Below are 21,100 nucleotides of genomic sequence, written 5' to 3'. Positions count from 1 at the left end.
ACGTGGGGCTGGCAGAGAGGCCAGGGAGAGCTGAGCTGGTCATGGACTCCTGTTCCCTGTCCTGCAGGACGACTCAGGGGATAGTGAGATTGACCTGGATGAAGATGAAGATGAGGAGGAGGAGGATGATCTGGAAGATGACAGCATGGAAATCACCCCAGGCAAATCCAGTCTCCGAGCCAGGAAGCCAGAGCCGCTGGAGCAAAGTGATAATGACTTCTGACCCTTCAGGAGCAGGAGGCCTCTTGAAGCACCAGTTTTGGAGAGGCCAGGAGCTAATACCCTGCTGTCTGAGAAGTGTGTGTCAGTGTGAACTCAGGAGTTGGTAAATAATGTTCATTAAACCTGAAAATTAAACTTGGATTGCCAGGTTTGTGAATCTCAAAGCATGAGCAGTTTATCCATAATGAGAATCACAGTAATGTGCACTTATTTCCATAATTGCACTAAACTGGCTCTTGTGCACTGCAGTGCCAGAAGCCTCACTCCAGTGAGCATCATGTGCTTTATTTCCCTGCATTTTATTATGTCCAAATAGATTTCTTTGGCTTAATAAAACTGGATGAAAAGCTGCTCTGGGAATGCATCTCAATTGGTTTTAAATCTGGCTTAAATCTATTTATCCTAAACATATCCTTTACTTAATCAAGGGCTTGTCTGCACAAAGAGCAGCACCAGGGAGAGTGAAGGAGTGGAGATAAAACTGGAGAAATCTCCAGGGAGATCTTCCAGGGCCTGAAGGGGCTCCAGGAGAGCTGGAGAGGGACTGGGGACAAGGGATGGAGGGACAGGACACAGGGAATGGCTCCCACTGCCAGAGGGCAGGGATGGATGGGATATTGGGCAGGAATTGTTCCCTGGCAGTGCCCAAGGCCAGGCTGGGCAGGGCTGGGAGCAGCCTGGGACAGTGGGAGGTGTCCCTGCCATGGCAGGGGTGGGAATGAATGAGCTCTGAGATTTCTTCCAACCCAACCATTCTGTGATGATCTGACCCCCGAGAGCAGGGCTGCAGCTTGACTCACAGTTCTCTATTTCCTGTAGATGAAAAAGTGACTCCACAGCTGGTGTGCCCAGAGCCAGAGCCTCTCTCTCCAGGCAGCAGTGCCACCTAGCCTCAGCACAGCCAGCAGGCAGGTGGCAGAGCCCTGCTGGTGCCAGAGACCTGAGCTCTCAGCCAGGGCAGGGGAGCACAGCCCATCCCAAATGTCCTGCAGTGCAAGAGCACGGCTGCACAGAGCATCTTCTCATCCAGAAATGAATTTATTCCCAAGCATTTACATCTCCAGAGCTCAGCCCAGTGTCTGTGGGATCAGCCCCCAGGTCCCTGCATAGCCACTGGCTGCCCTGAGTGTGGCAGAGTGTCCTGCCTGGGGACAGTGGCTTCAGGGGCTCTGAGGGTTCACAGTTTGGCTGCTGAGTCACCTGCAAACCTGGCACCTCTGGGAGTCACTGGGTCCCTGCCACACACACAAAGGCACCACCTCTGCTCTCCTGGTCAGAAGGTGACCTGCAAGGGACAGACCCTGCAGCTGGGACATCAGGAGGATGTGTCACAAGAACACCGTGAGAGCAGCAGGAGGTCCAAGAGCTCCAGCCTGAAGCTGAGAGGCAGCAGTTTGAGTGAGGCAGTCCTGGTGTAGCACCAAGATGTACTGGAGACATCCCACCCTCAGGCAGTGCAGTTCTCTTACATTCCCCTTCTTACTCCTCCATTTTCCTGACGACTCTTTATTTTCCAAGATGGTTCCACTCCTATGTCTTGGGTTACCTCTTCTTGTTAAAGAACAGCTCTGCCAAACACTGCAGGTGTGTCTGGCCAGTGCCAGCCTGTTACTGAGGGCACAGCACCAGCCAGGACCTGCTGGAGTGCCAGGTGCACAGCATCACTCCCATCTGAGCAAGGCAGCAGCAAATCTCTGTGTCCAGCTGGGATTTCAGAGGACCCTGCTGGACTGGGCTGCTTTTAGCCAGGAGTGACAAAGCACAGGAGGAGTTGCTGCCACCAGCAGATAAACCCCCACAAAAACAAGGTCTGGCTGTGGCATCTGCCCCTCCTCACTCCTTTTTGCATTTTCCCCATTCCCTGAAGCTCCCCCAGGGCCTGGATGAACACAGACATGGGCACACGCATCCCTCAGCTTTCAACGCGAGTCTTGACCCTCCTGCGCTCCTGATCCAACGCCCTCAGTCCTCCTGGGCTGTTCCAGGAGCTCAGGAACTGTTCTTGCCCAGTTCTCATCCCTGAGATGGGCACTGCAGTCACCCAGGGCAGGGGCTCCCCAGTCCCCTCTCAGCAGCCGGGTCCCTCACACGTCCACCACGCAGTCGGGCGCGTTGCTCCGGATGGTGTCCGCGATCATCCTGGCTCCCGAGTCCCCAATGAGGTTCCCCTGCAGGCTGGGGGAGAGAGAGAGAGAGAGACTGGGGCACGAGGCACAGCAGGATCCTTGGGGACAGCAGATGGTGCCCAGCTTTGCACCAGCATCTGGTGTCACCCTGATTTTCTAAGATTCACTAAGCCTTCTGATGAGTATTGCAGCTCCAGGAGCCCACTGCATTCTTGTAATGGACTTTCTCACACGCTTTCTGTAAATAACTTATTGGTTTGCATTCTTTTATGGAGGAGGAGAAATTTGATGGATTGTTGGTTTGTCCAGTGTCATTGGAGAGGTGGCACTGTCACCCTCCAATCCACTGTCACTTTTGGGAATCTATAAATGTTGGAGTCAGGAAACAAACTTCCCCTTTTTCACCTTGAGAACAGCAGTGTGTGCACATTGTGTTGTTTCATGTCCTCTGGTGACAATCTGGCATCACCTGTGCCCACCCCACCCCGTGCAGGACCCTGCTGGTTGAGAGCCCTGAGGCAGCCAAGGGAGGAGCTGGCACAGCCCTGGGCAGCTGGAGGGGTTGAGCCCCTTCTGCCCTGGCTTTGGAGAGGATTTCTCTTTTGAGGTGGTTCCCTGGAGGGGAGCTGAGGCTCCGGAGCTGTGGGGATGGTGCTTTCACACTGGGAGGGGCACGGGATGTCCCTGCCCTGTGGGACAGCCAGGAGAGGGCAGGGCTGGCAGGGAGAAGGTCCCTGCATGGTTCCATGCTCTCCCCATCCCTGCCTTCCCTGCAGCAGCCACTTACTTGACATAGGTGAGGCCGTGATTGCCCTTGAGGGCCGTGGCGATGCAGATGGCTCCGTCCATGCCCAGGGCGTTTTCCTGCAGGCTGCGGGAGGCAGGAGGGTCAGACAGCGCCAGCACGTGTGGAGGGAATGCACTGAGCCACCTGCTCCGGGTTTGTCCTTCTGGGAGCCTGGCTTGGCCATCCCCGCTGTTCCCAAGGGAATGCCTGCCCAGGCTGGCTGGGGATGCCATACTCACTTGAGCCAGCGGAGGCTGCGGTTCACCTTGAGTGCGTTGGCCACGGCCTTGGCCCCTGCTGGGCCCAGGGAGTTCCCACGCAGGCTGCAAACAAGGGAAAGGTGAGGAAGGAAGGACAGCCCACAGGCTGCAAACAAGGGAAAGGTGAGGAAGGAAGGACAGCCCACAGGATGCAAACAAGGGAAAGGTGAGGAAGGAAGGACAGCCCACAGGATGCAAACAAGGGAAAAGTGAGGAAGGAAGGAGAGCCTGCAGGCTGGAAACAAGGGAAGGGTGAGGAAGGAAGGACAGCCCTCAGGCTGGAAACAAGGGAAGGGTGAGGAAGGAAGGAAGGACAGCCCACAGGATGGAAACAAGGGAAAGAAAGGTGAGGAAGGAAGGACAGCCCACAGGCTGCAAACAAAGGAGCACCTCAAGAACTATTCCCTGTCATACTAGCCACAAAAGTCCTGCTCTTATCAGCAGGATTCCTATGAATCCGCGCCTCTTACCCACAATTCTGATATGACCAGTTAATACACCTACTATGAAAAATTTCCTGCCACTCACACTAGCCCTGTGCCTTTGACATACCAGCATACCAATTTGCTACACGGACCTACCTCCTTACCTGAGGCCCTACTGGAAATGTGCCTGAACACTAAGGCATGTTCACTATGGTAAAGTGAACAGGGAGGTAGACCAGCCCTCTCATTCCTAGTACTTAGAAAAGCGGGAATCGAACCTACACTAGAGGAATCAAAACCCTCCATACTTCCTTTATATTACTTGCTAGTAGGGTCAGCTAAACAAGCATCAGCCCAACAGCCCACAGGCTGCAAACAAGGGAAGGTGAGGAAGGAAGGACAGCCCACAGGCTGGAAACAAGGGAAAGGTGAGGAAGGACAGCCCACAGGCTGCAAACAAGGGAAAGGTGAGGAAGGAAGGACAGCCCACAGTTCCCTGGAAACAAGGGAAAGGTGAGGAAGGACAGCCCAACAGCCCGGGGGGCACAGACAGGAGGATGGACAGGGAGAAGTGACCACACCCAGGGACAGCTCTGGGAGATCATGGAGAGCAGGAGCAGAGCTGAGCCAAGGGCTCTCAGACACCCAGGGACCCATGGCACAGCCCTGGGCACCACGGAGCCACCACTTACTCCAGGACTTGCAGGCTCTTGTTGACCATCAAGGCTTCTGCCAGGGCCTGGGCACCAGCTGCACCAACTGAAGCCACCTGCAGGCTGCCAGGGAACACAGGGACCTTCAGCACTGTCCTGAGGTGGCCATGGGGTGTTAATGAGGGTAACTGGGCTGTGACAGCAGGGCCCTGCTGCAGCCTGGGTACTCACTGCAGATCTGCCAGCGTGGTGTTCACCTTCAGTGCAGCCGAGAGCGCGGCCATGCCCTCGTCTCCGATGGTGTTCTCCTGCAGGCTGGGACAGAAGGGCTGGGTGTGCCCATGGCCTGGAACCAGGGCAGGGACAGGGACAGGGCCAGCACAGGGCCCAGCATCCCCAAATGGCTTGGGAGAGCTCCTGGACTACAAGGCACTTAGAGCATCCCCAGCCAGGGGACACAGCAGATTTACAGGGCCTAAAGGGACTCCAGGAGAGCTGGAAAGGGACCTGGGACAAGGATCTGCAGAGATTCATTCCAAGATGTGGCTGAATTAATATTGTCCCAAAGGGAGAAAGATAAACACAGAAGATCCTCACAGCTGGAGGAGGGACCAAAGCTGCTTTCAGCATCTCAAAGCACTTGGGGAAACAAACCAGGCACAAGACAGGGGTTTGCAGCACAAGAGGGAATGGCTTCCCACTGCCAGAGGGCAGGGTTAGATGGGATATTGGGAAGAATGAGGTGGGGAGGCTCTGGCACAGGTGCCCACAGCAGCTGTGGCTGCCCCTGGATCCCTGGCAGTGCCCAAGGCCAGGCTGGACAGGGCTGGGAGCAGCCTGGGACAGTGGGAGGTGTCCCTGCCCATGGCAGAGGTGGCACTGGATGAGCTATCAGTAGGACCCAGGACCACCTGTGTCCCCACTTACTCGAGGCTGACCAGGCTGCTGTTGGACTGTAGTGCTTGTGCCAGGGCCGTGGCTGTTTTGGCCTGGATGAAATTCCACTGCAAGCTGCAAACAGGAGAAAATGAGAGGTGAAGCCTTGGGCTGTGAGTGTGCCCTGATCCAGCCAGGCTCCACCGCCATCCACCCCCACCCAGGGATGTGCAGGACCCCGTGGGCCCATCCAGGCTGTCACAGCACAGCTCCCAGGGTGCCATGTCCCAGCCTGGCAGGGCTGGGGGCCAGGAGCAGTGTCCCTGCCCGTGTCCGTGCCGGGGTTTGAGGGCCCAGGGACACTCACTGGAGGGAGGTGAGAGCCCGGTTCTCTCCGATGGCCGAGGCGATGGCCTGGCCCCCGTCGTCACCCAGCAGGTTGGCCGCCAGGCTGCAGGGACACAGGGCTCAGGTCACACAGGAGAAGCTGAGGACAGCTCCAGGGACAGCATGGGGTGCTCTGGGTGCCCTCCTGGGGCCCCCATGGGACTTACTCCAGCTTCCTGAGGGTGCTGTTGCTGCGCAGGGCGCGGGCGATGGCCGGGCCCCCCTCCCTGCTGATGGAGTTCTCCCTGAGGCTGGGGAGAGACACAGGGCTGGGGAGGGGCAGCCAGGCAGGGCAGGGGCAGCTGCTCCCCCTGAGCCCCTTCCCCTCCTGCTCTGGGCTGAGGCCATGGACTGAGCAGAGCAGTTTGTCTGAGACCGCCCCCACCAGCTCCTGCAGCTCCATCCCCTGTGCTCCCTGTGGGCCCATCAGGGCTCTTTGCCAGCCTCCCACTCCTGCTGCCATCCTGTCATTCCAAAGACATGGCTGAATGAATATTGTCCCAAAGGGAGAAAGATAAAGACACAGAGAAGTTCCTCACAGCTGGAGGAGGAACCAAAGCTGCTTTCAAGCATCTCAGAGATGGAAACAACCAGGCACAAGCTCTGAGAAGCTCCCAGGTCCCAGCCCAGCCTTTGGCCAGGGTGGCTGCAGGGACTGTCACTCACTTGAGGCTGAGGAGTCCCCTGTTGGAGCAGAGAGCTGTTGTCAGCGCTGTCACCCCTGCACTGCTGATGGAGTTGCTCTGGAGACTGAGACAAACAGGGGAGGTGTGAGGATGGGCCAGTCCTGGCATCACAGCTGGGCTGCAGGGCCATGGCTGGGGTGGACAGTGCCCATTTCACCCAGAAAAGGGCATCTCCCAGCCACAGGGAACAGGGAAACCAAGGCAGAAGGAGCAGCCCTGGGAGCAGCCAGGCTGGGATCAGCCATTCCTGCTGGCCCCAGCAAGCACAGGGGACAGGGTCTGCAGCACTTTGGGGCACCCTTGTCCCCACCCTTGTCACCGTGGCTGCTGGCTCAGCTGGGCACGTGGCTCCCATGGGTTTGGGATCCTGGTCACAGGGACAGAACCAGGACACAGCCACTCATCAGCAGGAGCCACCAGCCCTCCTGTGCAGGGGCTGTTCCCATGGGGAGTGAAGGTGGTACCATTCCAGCCTGACTCTGCCAGGCCCCAGCCATTTCCTCCCTCCTCAGCCCATTCCCATCATTTTTGTGAGAGAGAGAACACTCAAAGCTACTGATTTCCTCCAAGAATAAAAAGTCATCACTGGGTTTTAGGATTGATTCTGTCAGTGTCCCTCCAGCCTGGCTGCTGCTGGAGCTGCCACATTGTGTCCAGCCTGCACATCCAGGGAATGTGCAGTGACACAGACATGGGGAGGGCCTGAGGGCTTGAGGGGTGGCAGATTTTGCTGGCAGGACGAGGCTGGGCTCTGTTATCAAGGAGTCCAGGCAGGGAGGGGGAACTTACTCCAGGCATTGCAGGCTGTGGTTCACCCTCAGAGCCTCAGCCAGGGCAATGGAGCCGCTGTCTCCCACCGAGTTGCTTGAGAGTCTGAGACAGAAGAGGAAGGGTCACAGACATCTTTTATGGAAAATCCTTTCCTTAGCATTTTTCCTCTTAAGAAGCTGAAAGGCCTCAGGAACAAAATGTAAACAATGATTATCTGCTGCTGTGGAATGCAACAGGTGGATCTTTGATTGGTCTCATGTGGTTGTTTCTAATTAATGGCCAATCACAGTCAGCTGGCTCGGACTCTGTCTGAGCCACAAGCCTTTATTATCATTCTTTCTTTTTCTATTCTTAGCTAGCCTTCTGATGAAATCCTTTCTTCTATTCTTTTAGTATAGTTTGAATATAATATATATGACAAAATAATAAATCAGCCTTCTGAAACATGGAGTCAGATCATCTCTTCCTTCATCCTCAGACCCCTGTGAACACAGTCACAAGGAAGTCTGGAGCTGTCAGCAATGGATTCACCTCCCCCAGGCCCTTCCTGCTGCACCAACCAGCATGAACTTGCTGCCACCTCACTCCCCACCTGCACACACCTCTGTTCTTAGGGCTGCTTTGAGCTGGAATAGCTTTTAATGTTTCCTCAGGGCCTGCAGCCCTGCTGCTTCCCTTTGCCAGAGGGGAAACAGCTTCTCCTTCCTTCATGTGGCTCCTGCACGCCTGGAGGTGCAGAGAGCATCCCCACAGGGCTGCTGCCAAGGCTCTGCTCTCTCCATCCCCACCAGCCCCGCTGGGCAGAGCCAGCAGTGTCCCTGCTGCCTGTCACACAGCCCTGCCCCTTTCCTGCCCACAGATCCAGGGGATGTGGCCCTGGCAGTGCCATCCCTCCCCTCACGCCCTGCTCACATCAGCTCCCTCAGGCTGCGGTTCTGCTTCAGTGCCTCAGCCATGGTCCGGGCTCCCTGGGCTCCCACGGCGTTCTTCTGCAGGCTGCAAAGGCAGGGGGCCCCTCAGAATGGCAGAGCCACGTCCCCACGGGTGGCACCCGCCCTGCTGGGGGGCTGGAGGGGGGGGACACCACGCCTGGTCACTCACTGCAGGGTCAGCAGCCGGTGGTTGGTCAGCAGGGCCTCGGCCAGGAAGGTGGCGCCGTCCTCCTTGATGGAGTTGTGCTGGAGGCTGTGGGACACAGAGCGAGGCCAGGATGCTCCCACAGCAGGGCCAGGGGCTGTGGCCACCTGCCCTGGGGTTTGCTTGCCCTGGCTTGACAAAGGGGTCTGGCCCCCAAGCATCCCTGACCAGGAGTCTCCTTCCCTCCTCTGTCGCAAGCATCTTTTATGAAAAATCCTTTCCTTAGGATTTTTCCTCCTGAGAAGCTGAGAGGCCTCAGGAACAAAATGTAAACACTGATTATCTGCTGCTGTGGAATGCAACAGGTGCATCTGTGATTGGCCCATGTTGGTTGTTTCTAATTAATGGCCAATCACAGTCAGCTGGGTCAGACAGAGAGCTGAGCCACACACCTTTGTTATCATTCTTTGCTATTCTATTCTTAGCCAGCCTTCTGATGAAATCCTTTCTTCTATTCTTTTAGTATAGTTTTAATGTAATATAGATCATAAATAATAAATCAGCCTTTTGAAACATGGAGTCAGATCCTCATCTCTCCCCTCAACCTGAGACCCCTGTGAACACGGTCACACTCCTCTCCCATGGGATTTTCCTTCCTCCACCAAACAGCACCTGGGAGATCCCATGCACAGAGAGGACCTCAACCTGGACTGCAGCCACAGCCCTCCCTTCACTGCCCCAAGAGGCAGGAGAACCCCAAATTTCTGCCCCAGATGTGCCCCAGTCCCTGGGTCTGTGCCAGCTGCACTCGTGTGTGCCCAGGCTGTCCCCATGTGCTGCCCTGTGAACTTGGCAAAACCCCAGGGGCACAGAAGAGGGCTGGAAGGGCCCTGCCCTGGGCATCTGCTCAGGAGATGCTCCAGAGGTTGAGACTCACTTCAGGGAGAGCAGGATCTGGTTTTTTTTCAGGGCATCAGCCAGGGCTTTGGCTCCAGTGGGGCCGATGGCGTTGCTCCGCAGGCTGGGGCAGGACAGCAGAAAAGCCAAGGTTAGCAAAGCCAGACTGGCACAGGCCCAGCTTAAGCCAGATGCCTCCACATGGCACTGCTGGGGTGGGCCATGAGGCCAGCAGCTCATGGTGGTGGCTTTAGGGGGTGGGATCCAGCCCAGCCATGGGCAGGGAATGGTTCCCACTGGGAATGGGGGCTGGGCAGGGGCACACTTACTCCAGCACCATCAGGCTCCTGTTCACCAGCAGAGACCTGGCCAGAGCTTTGGCTCCCTTGTTGCTGATCTGATTTTCTGCCAAGCTGCCCAAAAAAAGGAAAATTGGGTGTTTTTCCAGAGGAGAAAGAGACTGGCACAGAGCCTGGCATGTCCCAGGAGGCAGCTGGGATGGGTGAACAGGGAAGAGCCATGGGGAGCATTTGGTTCAAGCAAAATGATGGATGTTCTCCTGGGGTGGACACCAGGCAGGGACTGCAAGGACACCGTTTCTGGACATAAAATTCAATTGTGTCCCATGAAGGAGCTTGGATGGCAGCATGGGGGACTCTGTGCAGCCTTGAGGAAGAGGAGGAGGTGGGGAAAGTGGGAGCCCATCTGTCTGGGATGAGGCATCTCCCTGCATGGGGGTCAGGAGCCTGTCCCCTCCCTGCAGCAGGTGCTCCATGCAGGGCCTCGAGTGTCCAGGGACCTGCTGTGACCCTGGGAAGTGGTTTGTTAGGATAACCCAAGGATTTACTGACATGTTTTAGGAACAGTGAGGAGGCAGCAGTTCCAGGAAGACTGGGCAAGACAATTTTGGGGTAAGGTGACTGTGCCTGGGTGCAGGGGATCGTGTGGGGCTGTCCTTGTCCTTGGGCACCCTGGGGAGCCAGGGGGAGACACATTCCTGGGGGACCCTCACCCTGGTTTTGCGGTGCCCCCAGCTCCACACTGCATCCCCAGGACATCCCACCCACCTTGGGCCAGGTCCTACCTGAGCCTCTGGATCTGGCAGTCCTTCCCACTCAGCACACTGCCCAGCAGCTCCATCACATCGTCCTTAAACTGGTTATTGTCCAGCCTGCAGGACACACAAGGAAAGAGCAAGAGCAGGGGTTTGGAGAACAAAGTGGGGAAAGGATCATCCTCCCATGGTATCTGCCTGTCCCAGGTGGGGAAGCTCAAGGACAGAAGCAGAGCTGACCCAGTGCCACCCCTTCTGCAGGTGGACAACATTTGTTGGACCCAAGTCTCCATTGAGACCTGGGGTTGTGAGTCACAGGGGAGAGAGAACTCACTGCAGCCTCCAGTACTTAGAGGAGAATTACAACAGGGAACAGGTTTAAACTAAAAGAGGAGAGAATTAGATTAGAATTTAGGATGAAATTCTTCCCTGGGAGGGTGCCCAGAGCAGCTGTGGCTGCCCCTGGATCCCTGGCAGTGCCCAAGGCCAGGCTGGGCAGGGCTTGGAGCAGCCTGGGACAGTGGGAGGTGTCCCTGCCCATGGAACTGATGGGTTTTAAGTTCCCTTCTAACCCAACCCAATCTGTGACTGCACAGTCACAGCCTGGCACCTCTCCTCGCTCTGCTCCTCCTGGTGCAATCCCAGCAGGACCCACCTGAGGCTGTGGCAGAAGAGGAGCTGGGACAGCAGCCTCTTACACACATTGTAGGTGAGGCAGCTGGACAGGTTCACCTCCTCCAGGCACACATCAGACACCTGCAGGAGGTAAGCCAGGGCAGAGCAGTTGATGGGGGTGAGCATGCCGGCCAGGGTGCCGCTCCTCAGGGCCTCCTCCACGGCCTGGGCGGTGTCGGTGTGCTGCAGCTCCTGCAGGCAGCGCATGGCGTTGACGGCGCGCCAGGACACGGCGTGCTCGGCCTGCAGGCAGCCCTGCAGGGCATCCACGGCCTGGCTGCGCCACCCTTCCTGCTCGTCCTGCAGCAGCAGCCAGCCCGAGAGCAGCCGGTTCACCGGCGGGGACAGCAGCCCCGAGAGGAAGCGCATGAAGACGTCCAGCTGTCCGTCCTCGGCCTGCAGCGCCCTCTGCGCCGCGTTCCTGAAGTGGCTGAGGAAGCCCAGCTTGGGCCAAGACACGCCGCTCTCCACAAAGAGATCGAAGATGGCTCGCTTGGCCGCCGTGTAGTAATAGAGAGCTGCCAGGAACTCCTGGATGGTCAAGTGGGAGAAGTAGTAGGCTGTGGAGGCTGGCATGTCCTCCTTGAGCAGGAGGCGGGTGCAGAGGCAGCTGTGCAGCAGGGAGAGGTCGATGCCGTGGGCCTTCATGTCCTGCTCGTAGAACACGTGCTTCCTCCGCAGCAGCCCGGAGAAGGCCAGCCTGCCCAGGCTGCCCACCAGCTTCTTGCTGGTGTTCACAGCCTGCTCGATCCTGAGGGCTTCTCTCGGCTTTTCCTGCCAGTCACCACTCAGAGCCATTTTAAAGTAATAGGAGTAGATTTCTGACAGGGTTCTGGGGACCACGGACGCTTCTTGGGATTGATCGCTGCTGTGTTTGAGGAAATAAGCGACTGAGGAGGCAGAAATCCTGCAAAATCCAGGAATGGTGCACAGGACATGGAGCGACCTGTTAGCCCTGATGTGCTGCAGGACTTGGCTGGACAGATCTCTGTTGTCCCGGAACATGTGGTCCAAGAAGTCCTTCATCTCTGCAGCCCCAAAGCCCCGGATCTCCGTCATGCGGTCCACCAGCCCGCTGGGGATCTGCCCGGCCGCCGCCGGCCGCGCCGTCACCCACACGGAGGCCTCCTGCAGCAGGTTCCCCCTTATGATGTTGGTGATTAGGTTGTCCACTTGGATCTCCTTCTTGGGATCGGTGCAAACCGCTGCGTTGGAGAAATCCAAGGGCGTCTTGAACTCATCCAGGCCGTCGAGGATGAGCAGGGTGCGGGCGGCCCCGGCCGGGACGGGGGGGCAGGCCGAGCTCAGGAGGCGCTCAGCAGAGAGCTTCTCGTGGGTGTTGAGCTCCTTAAAGGTGAGGGGCAGCACGAACAGGATGTCCCTGCTGATCTCCCCCTTTGCCCAGCTGCACACAAACAGCTTCACCAGAGTGCTCTTGCCGATGCCGGCCACGCCGACGGTGACAGAGATCCGAGGGGGGATGCTGAGCTTGGAGAGAGGCAGGAACAGCTTCTCCAGGGGGATGCTCTTGGACGTGCTGGGCAGGCCCTTGGTGGTCTCCACCTGCAGGATGTCGTGCTCCTTCTGCTGGATGTCGGTCAGGCCTTCCACGAGCAGCAGGTTGGTGAGGCGCTGCAGGGCTCCTGTCTCCAGGCCATTCCCACAGGAGCTCTGGAGGCTCTCCAGGTGCTTCTGCACCATGGGTTCTGCACAGAGGAATGAAACAGGGGTGAGGAGGAAGAGGAGGAAGCACAAAGGCAAATGACAGAAGCTGCTTCACTTTTCTGCTGTGCCCATGCTTACATGCTGGTGGGAAGGGTGGCAGGGCTCAGAGGGCATCAACAGGCCTTAAGGGCCCTGGTCAGCCTCACAGTCAGTCCAGGAGCCCGTTTAAGCTCAGCCCTGGGCCTTCAGCCTCAGCTAAAGCTGTGTTGTAGGAGTTAGATCTTGGACCTCATCATTCTGACATTGCCTGGTGGCCACTGGGCTGTGGCTGAACCTGGTTGCCCTTGCTGGGCCTGATCTTGGCCTCTCGATTGAATTCCCACCTTGGCTTCATCCCTGCCTCATTGCCATGGACTTCCCTGCTTTCCCTCCTGCCTGGAAGGCTCCAACCTCAGCCCTGAATCTCTCACCATCATCCCCTGCTTGTCCAGCCTTTACTGGGGGTTTAATTTCACTGTGATACCTGAGTCGGGTGAGCAGGACAGGGCCAGCAGTGGCCACCAGGCTCAGCCAGGAGTGCAGCTCATCAGAGAGTCCATGGCCAAGGTGGGAACTCAATCGAGAGCTCAGGGTTATGCCCAGCTGGAGCCCCCCAGAGTGCCTTGCCAAGCCCTCATTGTGATGATGCCATCCCAAAGCCCTGGGAGCTGCTGGGTGAGGGCAGCAGCTACTGAAACTGGAGCCAAGGAGACTGAAGAGCACAACCATGAAATGCTGTTTCCTTCTGGGATCCAAACCCATGCAGAGAACAAAGCCTGAGCAGGATCATGTCCCTCCTGAGCCAGCCATTCCTCAGTGCCAGTGCAGCCCTTCCTTGGACCTGCCCACACCCTGGTGCCCCCCTCACCCCATTTCTGACCCCAGCACCCCCCCAGGGTGGCAGATCTGCCCAAGCCCCACTCACCTTCCATCAGAGGCCTCCTGTGGCATGGGTGGTGCCAGGGTGAGGGGTGCTGTGGTGGCAGCAGTGTCCCATGGGCCACCCCGTGTCCCCCGGCCGCTCACGGCCCCACCCAGGGCTCCTCAGCCCCTGTCCATGGCCCTGGGGAGGAAGAGGAGAAGATCAGGAGAGGTGTGGGAGGGAGCCTGCTCTGAGCTGCCTGTGGGTCAGCCAGGGGGCCACTCATCAGCTTTTGGCTGGCACAGAGTCCCCTTCAGTGGCAGGGGCACAGCTGGGCCCAGACCTTCAGTGGGCCCACGTGTGGTGTCACAGACATCTTTTTATGAAAATCCTTTCCCGAGGATTTTTTCTCTTGAGAAGCTGAGAGGCCTCAAAAACAATTGTAGACAATGATTATCTGCTGCTGTGGAATGCAACAGGTGCATCTGTGATTGGTCTCATGTGCTTGTTTGTCATTAATGGCCAATCACAGCAGTGCTGGCTCAGACAGAGAGTCTGAGGCAGCTGCCTTTGTTATCATTCTTTTCCTTACTATTCTTAGCTTAGCTAGCCTTCTGAGATGAAACCTTTTCTTCTATTCTTTTAGTATAGTTTTAATGTAATATATATCATAAAACAATAAATCAAGCCTTCTGAAACATGGAGTCAGATCCTCGTCTCTTCCCTCATCCAAAGACCCCTGTGAACACGGTCACACATAGTGCCTTCACCACCAGCACCACCTTCCTCAAGCACAGAGGGGCATGAGTGCCCTGGCAGTGCCCCTGTGCCCTCTGCGGGTCACCCCAGTGCCACCACTGCCACCAGGGCTGGGAGCTGTTGCACCTTGTCCTCTGTCCTGTGAAGGAAGCTGTGGGGCAGCAGGCAGTGATGATGAAGGGCCGGCTTTGGTTTCAAACCCACCTTGGCCCCATCCAGAGCCTCTGTCAGGGCTTGCTGAGCGGGGCCAGCACCACATCCTGTGCAGAGCTCTGAGGATGCTCTGAATCATCACCTGCTCCCTCCCCCTCACTGCTGCCACACCACGCTCGGGCCTTGGTGGTTATTTTTGAGAGGTGTATCTGCTCAGAGCCCTGCTGCTCTTCAAGCAGAGGCAGAGAGGGGAAATCTCCATGGCTGAGGAGCTCCAGCTGTGCTACAGGCACTGTGCTGCGGCCTCTGCACCAGCCCCAAAGTCATCTCCAGGCTCTGGAGATGAACTCCTGAGCCCCAGGGGATGTCTGATCACAGGAGCAATGCACACACAGTGTCTCAAGGCCTGTGTCTGGTGTCTTCCCTCCCCTCCAGGTGCCCTGCAGGGTGTTCTGGATCCACGTGAACACCTCCATGCTGGTCAGAGGCTCTGCAATGGGGTCTCTACCCACAGACAGCCTTGCCTTTGTCCAGCCCACCCCTGAGGGGAAATGGGCACTGTGGGGGCTCTGGTGCAGCCTCATCAACATTAACACTCCTTTCCTTGGTCACACCAACATTAACACTCCTTTCCTTGGTCACACTAAAGGTAACACTCCTTTCCTTGGTCACACCAACATTAACACTCCTTTCCTTGGTCACACCAACATTAACACTCCTTTCCTTGGTCACACAAAGGTAACACTCCTTTCCTTGGTCACACTAAAGGTAACACTGCTTTCCTTGGTCACACCAACATTAACACTCCTTTCCTTGGTCACACCAACATTAACACTCCTTTCCTTGGTCACACTAAAGGTAACACTCCTTTCCTTGGTCACACCTCCTCTAGGGACAAAGCACAGACACAGCTGGACCAGCCAAACCTGGCAGAGCTTCTGGTCCATGGTGCAAGGCCAAGGTGCTTGGAACTTCTCCTGCTCCCTCCCAGGGGCCCATGTGGGGTTTGTTTCTCCCACCAGAAGCACAAGAGAGACCTGGCAGTGTCCCAGGGCTGGTTCCCTCACACACCTGGGTCTCCCATAGAGACAAGGGGCATGTCCCAGTTCCTGAGGAGCCCTTTCAGGGCTGGGAGGTGCTGCTGGAGCAGGGTCTGAGCCCACTGCCCTTCCCTTCAGGTGGAACCCAGCTGAGCCCCTGTGCCAGTGGTGCCAGAGGTCCAGGAGCCCCGGGCAGTGGTGGTGATCCCCAGCAAAGCCTTTTTCTCCATACTGAGAGCTCTGACTCATCACCCTCAGGCAGTGGCCTGGTCAATGAAGACACCATCAATTAAAGGAGCTCAGTGAGCAATTCACAGCTAAATGTTCACCCTGTGATGTGCTCCTGTCTCTAACAGGCCTGGAAGGCTCAATTTAGCCTTTGCAGTCCCAGGGTCTGTCTCTGGTCCTTGCTGCACTGCCAGGATGGATGAAAGGGGCTCTTGCTGCAGGGATGGAAGGGGCTCCTGCTGCAGCTGCTCCCTGCAGGGATAAAGGGGATTTTGCTGCAGGTGTTCCCTGCAGCCCTGCCTCTGAAACAGGGCCGTTTGTTGGGGGAAACCCAACACCAGAGAGGGTTTGATGCGTCCTCTGCTGCTCCTTCACAAAGCAGAGGCATCTCACCAGGAGGATAAAGCAGCAGAAGGAATAATGCAGGGAGAGCTGTGAGTTTTTCTGGTTCCAGGAGCTCCAGGTGCAGCTCTGGGAGCACACAGGGGCTGCAGGAGGCTGGCCTGGGGCTGGAGGAGCCCCCTGCTCCCACAGGAGCTGTCTGAAGGGTAAGGACTGGCCAAAGCCAAGCTCCATAACCCCTGCAGGTGTGTCCAGGATGGGACCCAGCTCATTCCAGAGCCCTGCCCGAGGTGTCCATCCCACACATCCAGCTTTGCCCAGCCAGGATCCAGCAGGGACAGTGTCCCCCTGGCAGCCAGAGGAGCAGGGAGGCAGCTTTGTGTCTGCCCTGCCCTGCCTGTGTCCCCAGGGAGATGGGGATAAGGGGCTGGAGGGCGGGAGGCTGCCCAGCCAGGCTGTGAATGGCACCTGCAAGCCCCAGCGAAGGAAATGGGGATTTTCTTGGCAAGAATTTGGCATCAACACTTGGTTTTTTGCTTAGTGCAATCCAAAGGTCCAGCCCATGAGAAAATCCTTTCCTCTAAGGATGTTCAGACAACACTGACGGGTTCTTCCAGCAGCTCCAATCCCACTATTCCTATGAACCACCATCCCTGAGTGTCCCTGCCCAAAACCCAGCGGTGCTGGAGCCACAAAGGCTGTGCTGGCAGGTCCCCACCATGGTCAGAGCCCCTCCTCTGCCACACAGCTGCTGTGCTTCCACTGTGCCTGTTCTAGGACTCCTGACACCAAGCCCAGAGAACACAGGCCTGGATGTATCTGGGGCTCGTTCTGCCTTTAATTTTAATGTACAGCCTCTAATTATGTGCAGTGTCACCCCTGGCAGTCCAACACCACCAGAGGAGTCTGGCATGGAGGGACAGCCCTGAGGTGGCCGCAGCAGGGAGCATTTACTGCCTCCAGACCTTCCTGCTGCCCCAGACAGCCCCACCACCCTCAGGAATTGCTGAGCACCAGGCCAGGAGCTGTCCCAGCACCACCAGAGCTGCACCAGGGGACACCCAAACCTGTGTTTGTCCCCTGCAGGGCCCGTGGGCAGGTTCAGCAGTGTGGGGAGAGGGGGTGGTTGGCACCTCCAGGGGCATTTCCCAGCTCCCAGCACAGCCCTGGGCACCCGACCTGCTGCCAGGGCTGGGCTGGGGTTGCACCAAAGGGCTGAGCAAGAGTTCCTGCATGGTGCAGCACCCACAGATGGAGAACATGGAAAATGGACTGAGCATTTAGATAAGGTTAAAAGCTTCTTACATGACCTTTGCATGGTCATGCCCAGCTGGGAAGTGCCCAGCCCAGCTCATTCCATCCCCAAAGCCACCAAAACCTCAGCCTGGCCATCTCCATGTCCCTGTGCCTCCATGGGAATGAAAACATCTCCCAGGCCAGCAGCTCCAGCTGTTCCCTGAGCTGAGCGAATCCCGAAGCCAGGATGCAGGCTGCCACCTTTTGGCAGAGTGGAAGAGACTTCACATCGTTAATTTCTGCTAATTAAACGAGGCAATAAAATACCTTCTGCATTATTACTCAGTTAGGAGGCTTGCAGACTGGCAAGTAACTCAGATATTTAATTTACATATTAAATTTTAAGCTTAAATTTAAAATTTATTATGTTTAATAATTTTAAACTTAAATTTAAAGTTAAATAAATTTTAGACTTAAAATTTTTGGTCTGGGTTTAATGCCAGCAAAATTGATTGCCAAATTAAATGTATTTTATGTCAAATTTAATCTCTTCCAGGTTTTTTGTTTCCTTGAGCCCCAACCCCTATAAGAGAGCTCAGACACAGCAGGGTTAAATACGAGGTGAGGGAACACCAAGGGCCCCTGGGCTGGATGCCAGCAGTGCCAATCCCAAATCTCACCAGAAAAAAAGGAAAAATCAATCTATAAGTGATTCCAAACAGCTAAAAATGAAGCTAATTTTGGCGAGCAGGTCCCTTGCAGGGCACTGCTGCACCTCACAAACTGCAGAGTGAAGGCTGATGCATTTCCTCAGCTGGCCGTGCCCTGAGGATGCTTCACCACAGCTGTGCAAGCAGCTGATTGAACAGCAGATGCTCCCAGCAAACAGCTCCTGCCCTTCCCAGCCATGGGATCTCAGGATATCAGCAGGGAAACTGGGCAGGGGCTGCTGCCAGCCCGTCCCTGTGCCCCCCACAGCCCAGGGATGCAGGGATGCTGACAGATGTGGTACCCAGCCAGCCTTCCTGGGCTTGCAGAGCACCCCAGAGCAGCTGCAAGCTCTGCAGGAAGAAATTTCTGTGCAACGTGAACAACCCAAGTGGGAGGTGTCCCCTGGCTCCCCTGTCTGCCTTTGGGTAACTCTTCCATGTGGTGGCCAAGCCCTGAGTGAGGTGACAGCCCAGGGGTGACAGCAGCCAGCCTGTGCCCAGCAGTCCCACATTTATGGCCACACAGTGCCCAAAAGGGCCTAAATAACAGCAGGGTTGGCTCTGATGCCCTGAGGCAGCCAAGGGTGCCCAGCTGGGTGCAGGGCTGAGCTCCAGCCCCCCAAATTGTTCCTGGGACACCCCAGGGCCCTGCCCCACTCTTTGGTGCAGTTGTGCCACAGGTGAGTGTGTCACTAATATCTTCCTTTTCTATTTGTGGTACATCTGGGGGTTTATTTTGGATTATTTTCAAGTTAATCAGCTCAGCAGATGACATTAAGGGGGGAAAGCTGCTGCACAAGGCTCTGGGCAGGCAGGAGAGCCCGGCTGAGGCTCCTTTGTGCCCTGGCAGGCAGAGCAGGCAAGGGGACAGGATCTGTGACAAGTGCCAGCTTCCCTGCGGGGTGCCACGCTCCTCTCCATCACTCTGGGCTCCACCCCGTCCTGTCATGCCATGCCATGCCGTGCCGTGCCGTGCTGTGCCGTGCCGTGCCATGCCGTGCCATGCCAGGGACCTCTGCCCATCACTCCCTGCCCTGCTGCCTTGGCCCAGTGACTCTTTTTCACATGGCCATCACAGCACGAGCTCTGCAGCAGTTTGTCCCCACTCGGGAGAGCCAAGTGACACCTCCCCTTCTCCCCACACCCCTCCAAGCCCCCCAACCCCTACCTTGGCCTCGGGCCCCTTGCCCGGCTCGCTGTGTCAGCAGGGCAGTGGCGAGAGCATCCTCATGGCGCGGGAGGATGCAGCCCCTCCGTGTCCCGCTCAGCTCCTTGTCCCCAGCGCTTTCTCCTCTTGGGGGATGCTCCAGCCGGAGGCAGAAGCCACCCTGCCCGCTGGTGTCCCCCCGATGCCACCGGGGCCGGGGCGATGCTCGGGCAGCAGCACCTGGGCAAGGTGGGTGCGCCTTGCCCCGCCGCTTCCAGCCCGGTGGTTTCTGTCTCTTTCCGTTCTCTCCGCGCCCCTTCCTGCCCTGGGTCTCGCAGATCTTCCTTCCTGTCAGCGTGGGACTGCCGGCTATGCAAATGGGGCTGAGGGATCGCCAAAAACCCGCCCGAGCCCCGCAGCCACACTGGGGCTGCCCCATGGGATGCTCCGAGCAGGGACACTTCCCCCGCTCTTTGTCCCAAAAGCCACAAAACCGCCCCAAATAACGCCCAGAGTGCTGCGAATGCACTTGGAGCAAAACCGAGAGCTCACCCCGGCCTGGGAGAGCCGGGGGTTTGGCTGCACAGCCGCAGCCCTGGCCAGGAGCGATGGGAATGTCCCATGGGAGAGGCTGGACTGGCAGCAGCTCTGCCCTTCGGAATAATCCCATGGGTAAATGAGAGTTGTGTTTGGAAAGAGTGGGATAAAGGGGTAGGAATAGCCTCCCTTTCCTCCAAAGTAGTTCTCCCGCCCTTGCCAAATGCTTCCTGGGATTTGGGTTTGTCTGGGAAGAGCTGGATCCCATCCCAGCCAGGAGCCAGAGCTACCAGAGCAGCGGCACCAGCGGGATCTCCCCTCCCCACTCTCCATTCCCCACCCTCCAGGTGGGCTCGGTGGTGATTTCCCATTTTTGCTCCACAAAACCCTCCATTTGTAAATCCTATAAAAATTTCCCTGGCATTCAGGTGGCTGACAGAGCTGGTGATGTCAGGGTGGGCTCATGGCCACGGAGCTGTGTTTGCGGAGTGTGAAAAATGCATGTATTTTATGATTGGCTTTTCGCAAATATTAAAATGAATATTATATGTGTTGTTTTAGAAAGTAATGCTGCATTAATTCTACTAAGCAGTGTGTTAAATATAGTTTTAGGTTATAAAATTGTTAAAATAGAAACTGTGCTATGTAGGATATTTTTTTTTTAAGAAAGGACTTGCAGTGAGATAGCAGCCACAGGACACCTGAATCTTTCAGAGAAAAAGAATTTATTGCCCTCTTATCAGAAGAAACGAACTTCTTCCCGCCTCAAAGGTGCTGTCAGGATTCAGAGGAAGAAGTTGAGGGTGACCAGACAGAATCCTGTGTTTGAATGAAATTTGTGCATCATGTATGAGGTGTATGAATATGCAACAGGCTGTTGTTTTTAAGGGTTAATCCTCTGTTAACATGGGTCCTTTTTCGGGCTCCTGCTGCCCAGAAAAGGTACCCGGACGTCCGTAACTCTTTTTATTTATTGTCTCATATTGTCCTAATTCAAATTGTCCAAATTATTATTACTCTAATTGTATTGCTATTTTTATAACCATTTTATTACTATTAAACTTTTAAAATTTTAAAAACAAGTAATTGGCGTTTTTCACAGGGAGCAGAGGTGGGGGCAAGCAGGAACTGGGAGCTCCAGCACCACTTTGGGCCAGCCTCGCTCTCTGCCCACCCTAGGCTGTGCCCTGTAAAGGGTTAAAACCTTTTCTCTGGTCTGTTGGTAATTTCCCCGTCCGGAGGAGGGTTTCAAGAGGAGCTGGCACCTGGTAATTCCCAGCAGCCAATCTGTAGCTGAAATTCCTCACATCCAAAATGACTGTGCAGAAACCCCGGTCAGGGCTGGACCTCCTCCTGCTTTCACAATTCATCACTGATCTGAGTTGACACATCTGAAATATCTCTTTGCCACTGTGTGTTACACATGCTTCACGGATTTTCTGGGTCATTTACCAGACTCAACTCCAAATTTCTCAATGTATTTATT

At 56.2% G+C, this 21,100-nt stretch overlaps 2 protein-coding genes across 3 annotated transcripts in view; one reads left to right on the top strand and one right to left on the bottom strand.

Annotated features, from left to right (window-relative positions):
* Positions 1-582, top strand: part of CLUAP1 (clusterin associated protein 1) — a 71,436-nt gene extending 70,854 nt beyond the window's left edge. For both annotated transcript variants that reach the window (XM_074553122.1, XM_074553121.1), the window contains one exon: positions 68-582. In XM_074553122.1, the coding sequence (XP_074409223.1) occupies positions 68-223 (156 nt within the window). In that variant the 3' untranslated portion in view covers positions 224-582. The remainder of the gene's footprint in view (positions 1-67) is intronic.
* Positions 124-19,780, bottom strand: NLRC3 (NLR family CARD domain containing 3). Its single transcript, XM_074553118.1, has 18 exons — positions 19,099-19,780; positions 13,526-13,663; positions 10,877-12,602; positions 10,252-10,338; positions 9,497-9,580; positions 9,208-9,291; positions 8,295-8,378; positions 8,106-8,189; positions 7,212-7,295; positions 6,403-6,486; positions 5,904-5,987; positions 5,717-5,800; positions 5,401-5,484; positions 4,705-4,788; positions 4,513-4,596; positions 3,375-3,458; positions 3,136-3,219; positions 124-2,397 (listed from the first exon to the last, which is right to left on the bottom strand). The coding sequence occupies exons 2-18, from the start codon at positions 13,530-13,532 to the stop codon at positions 2,307-2,309; spliced, it is 3,003 nt and encodes a 1,000-aa protein (XP_074409219.1). The 5' UTR covers positions 13,533-13,663; positions 19,099-19,780; the 3' UTR covers positions 124-2,306.
* Positions 19,781-21,100: the final 1,320 nt, after the last annotated feature.

This window comes from Zonotrichia albicollis, chromosome 16 (assembly GCF_047830755.1).
Source record: "Zonotrichia albicollis isolate bZonAlb1 chromosome 16, bZonAlb1.hap1, whole genome shotgun sequence".
NCBI classification, from domain to species: Eukaryota; Metazoa; Chordata; class Aves; order Passeriformes; family Passerellidae; genus Zonotrichia; species Zonotrichia albicollis.
The sequence above is the reverse complement of the archived record's forward strand: the minus strand, read 5'-3'. Positions and strand labels throughout refer to the sequence as shown.

Bases quoted from the DNA above. Each gene is read 5' to 3' on its own strand.
- NLRC3 (XM_074553118.1), bottom strand. The intron at 9,581-10,251 runs GTAGGACCTGGC...TTTTTTGGGCAG, and splicing joins TGCCAGATCCAGAGGCTCAG to CTTGGCAGAAAATCAGATCA. The intron at 5,988-6,402 runs GTGAGTGACAGT...GTCTCTCCCCAG, and splicing joins AGGGGACTCCTCAGCCTCAA to CCTCAGGGAGAACTCCATCA.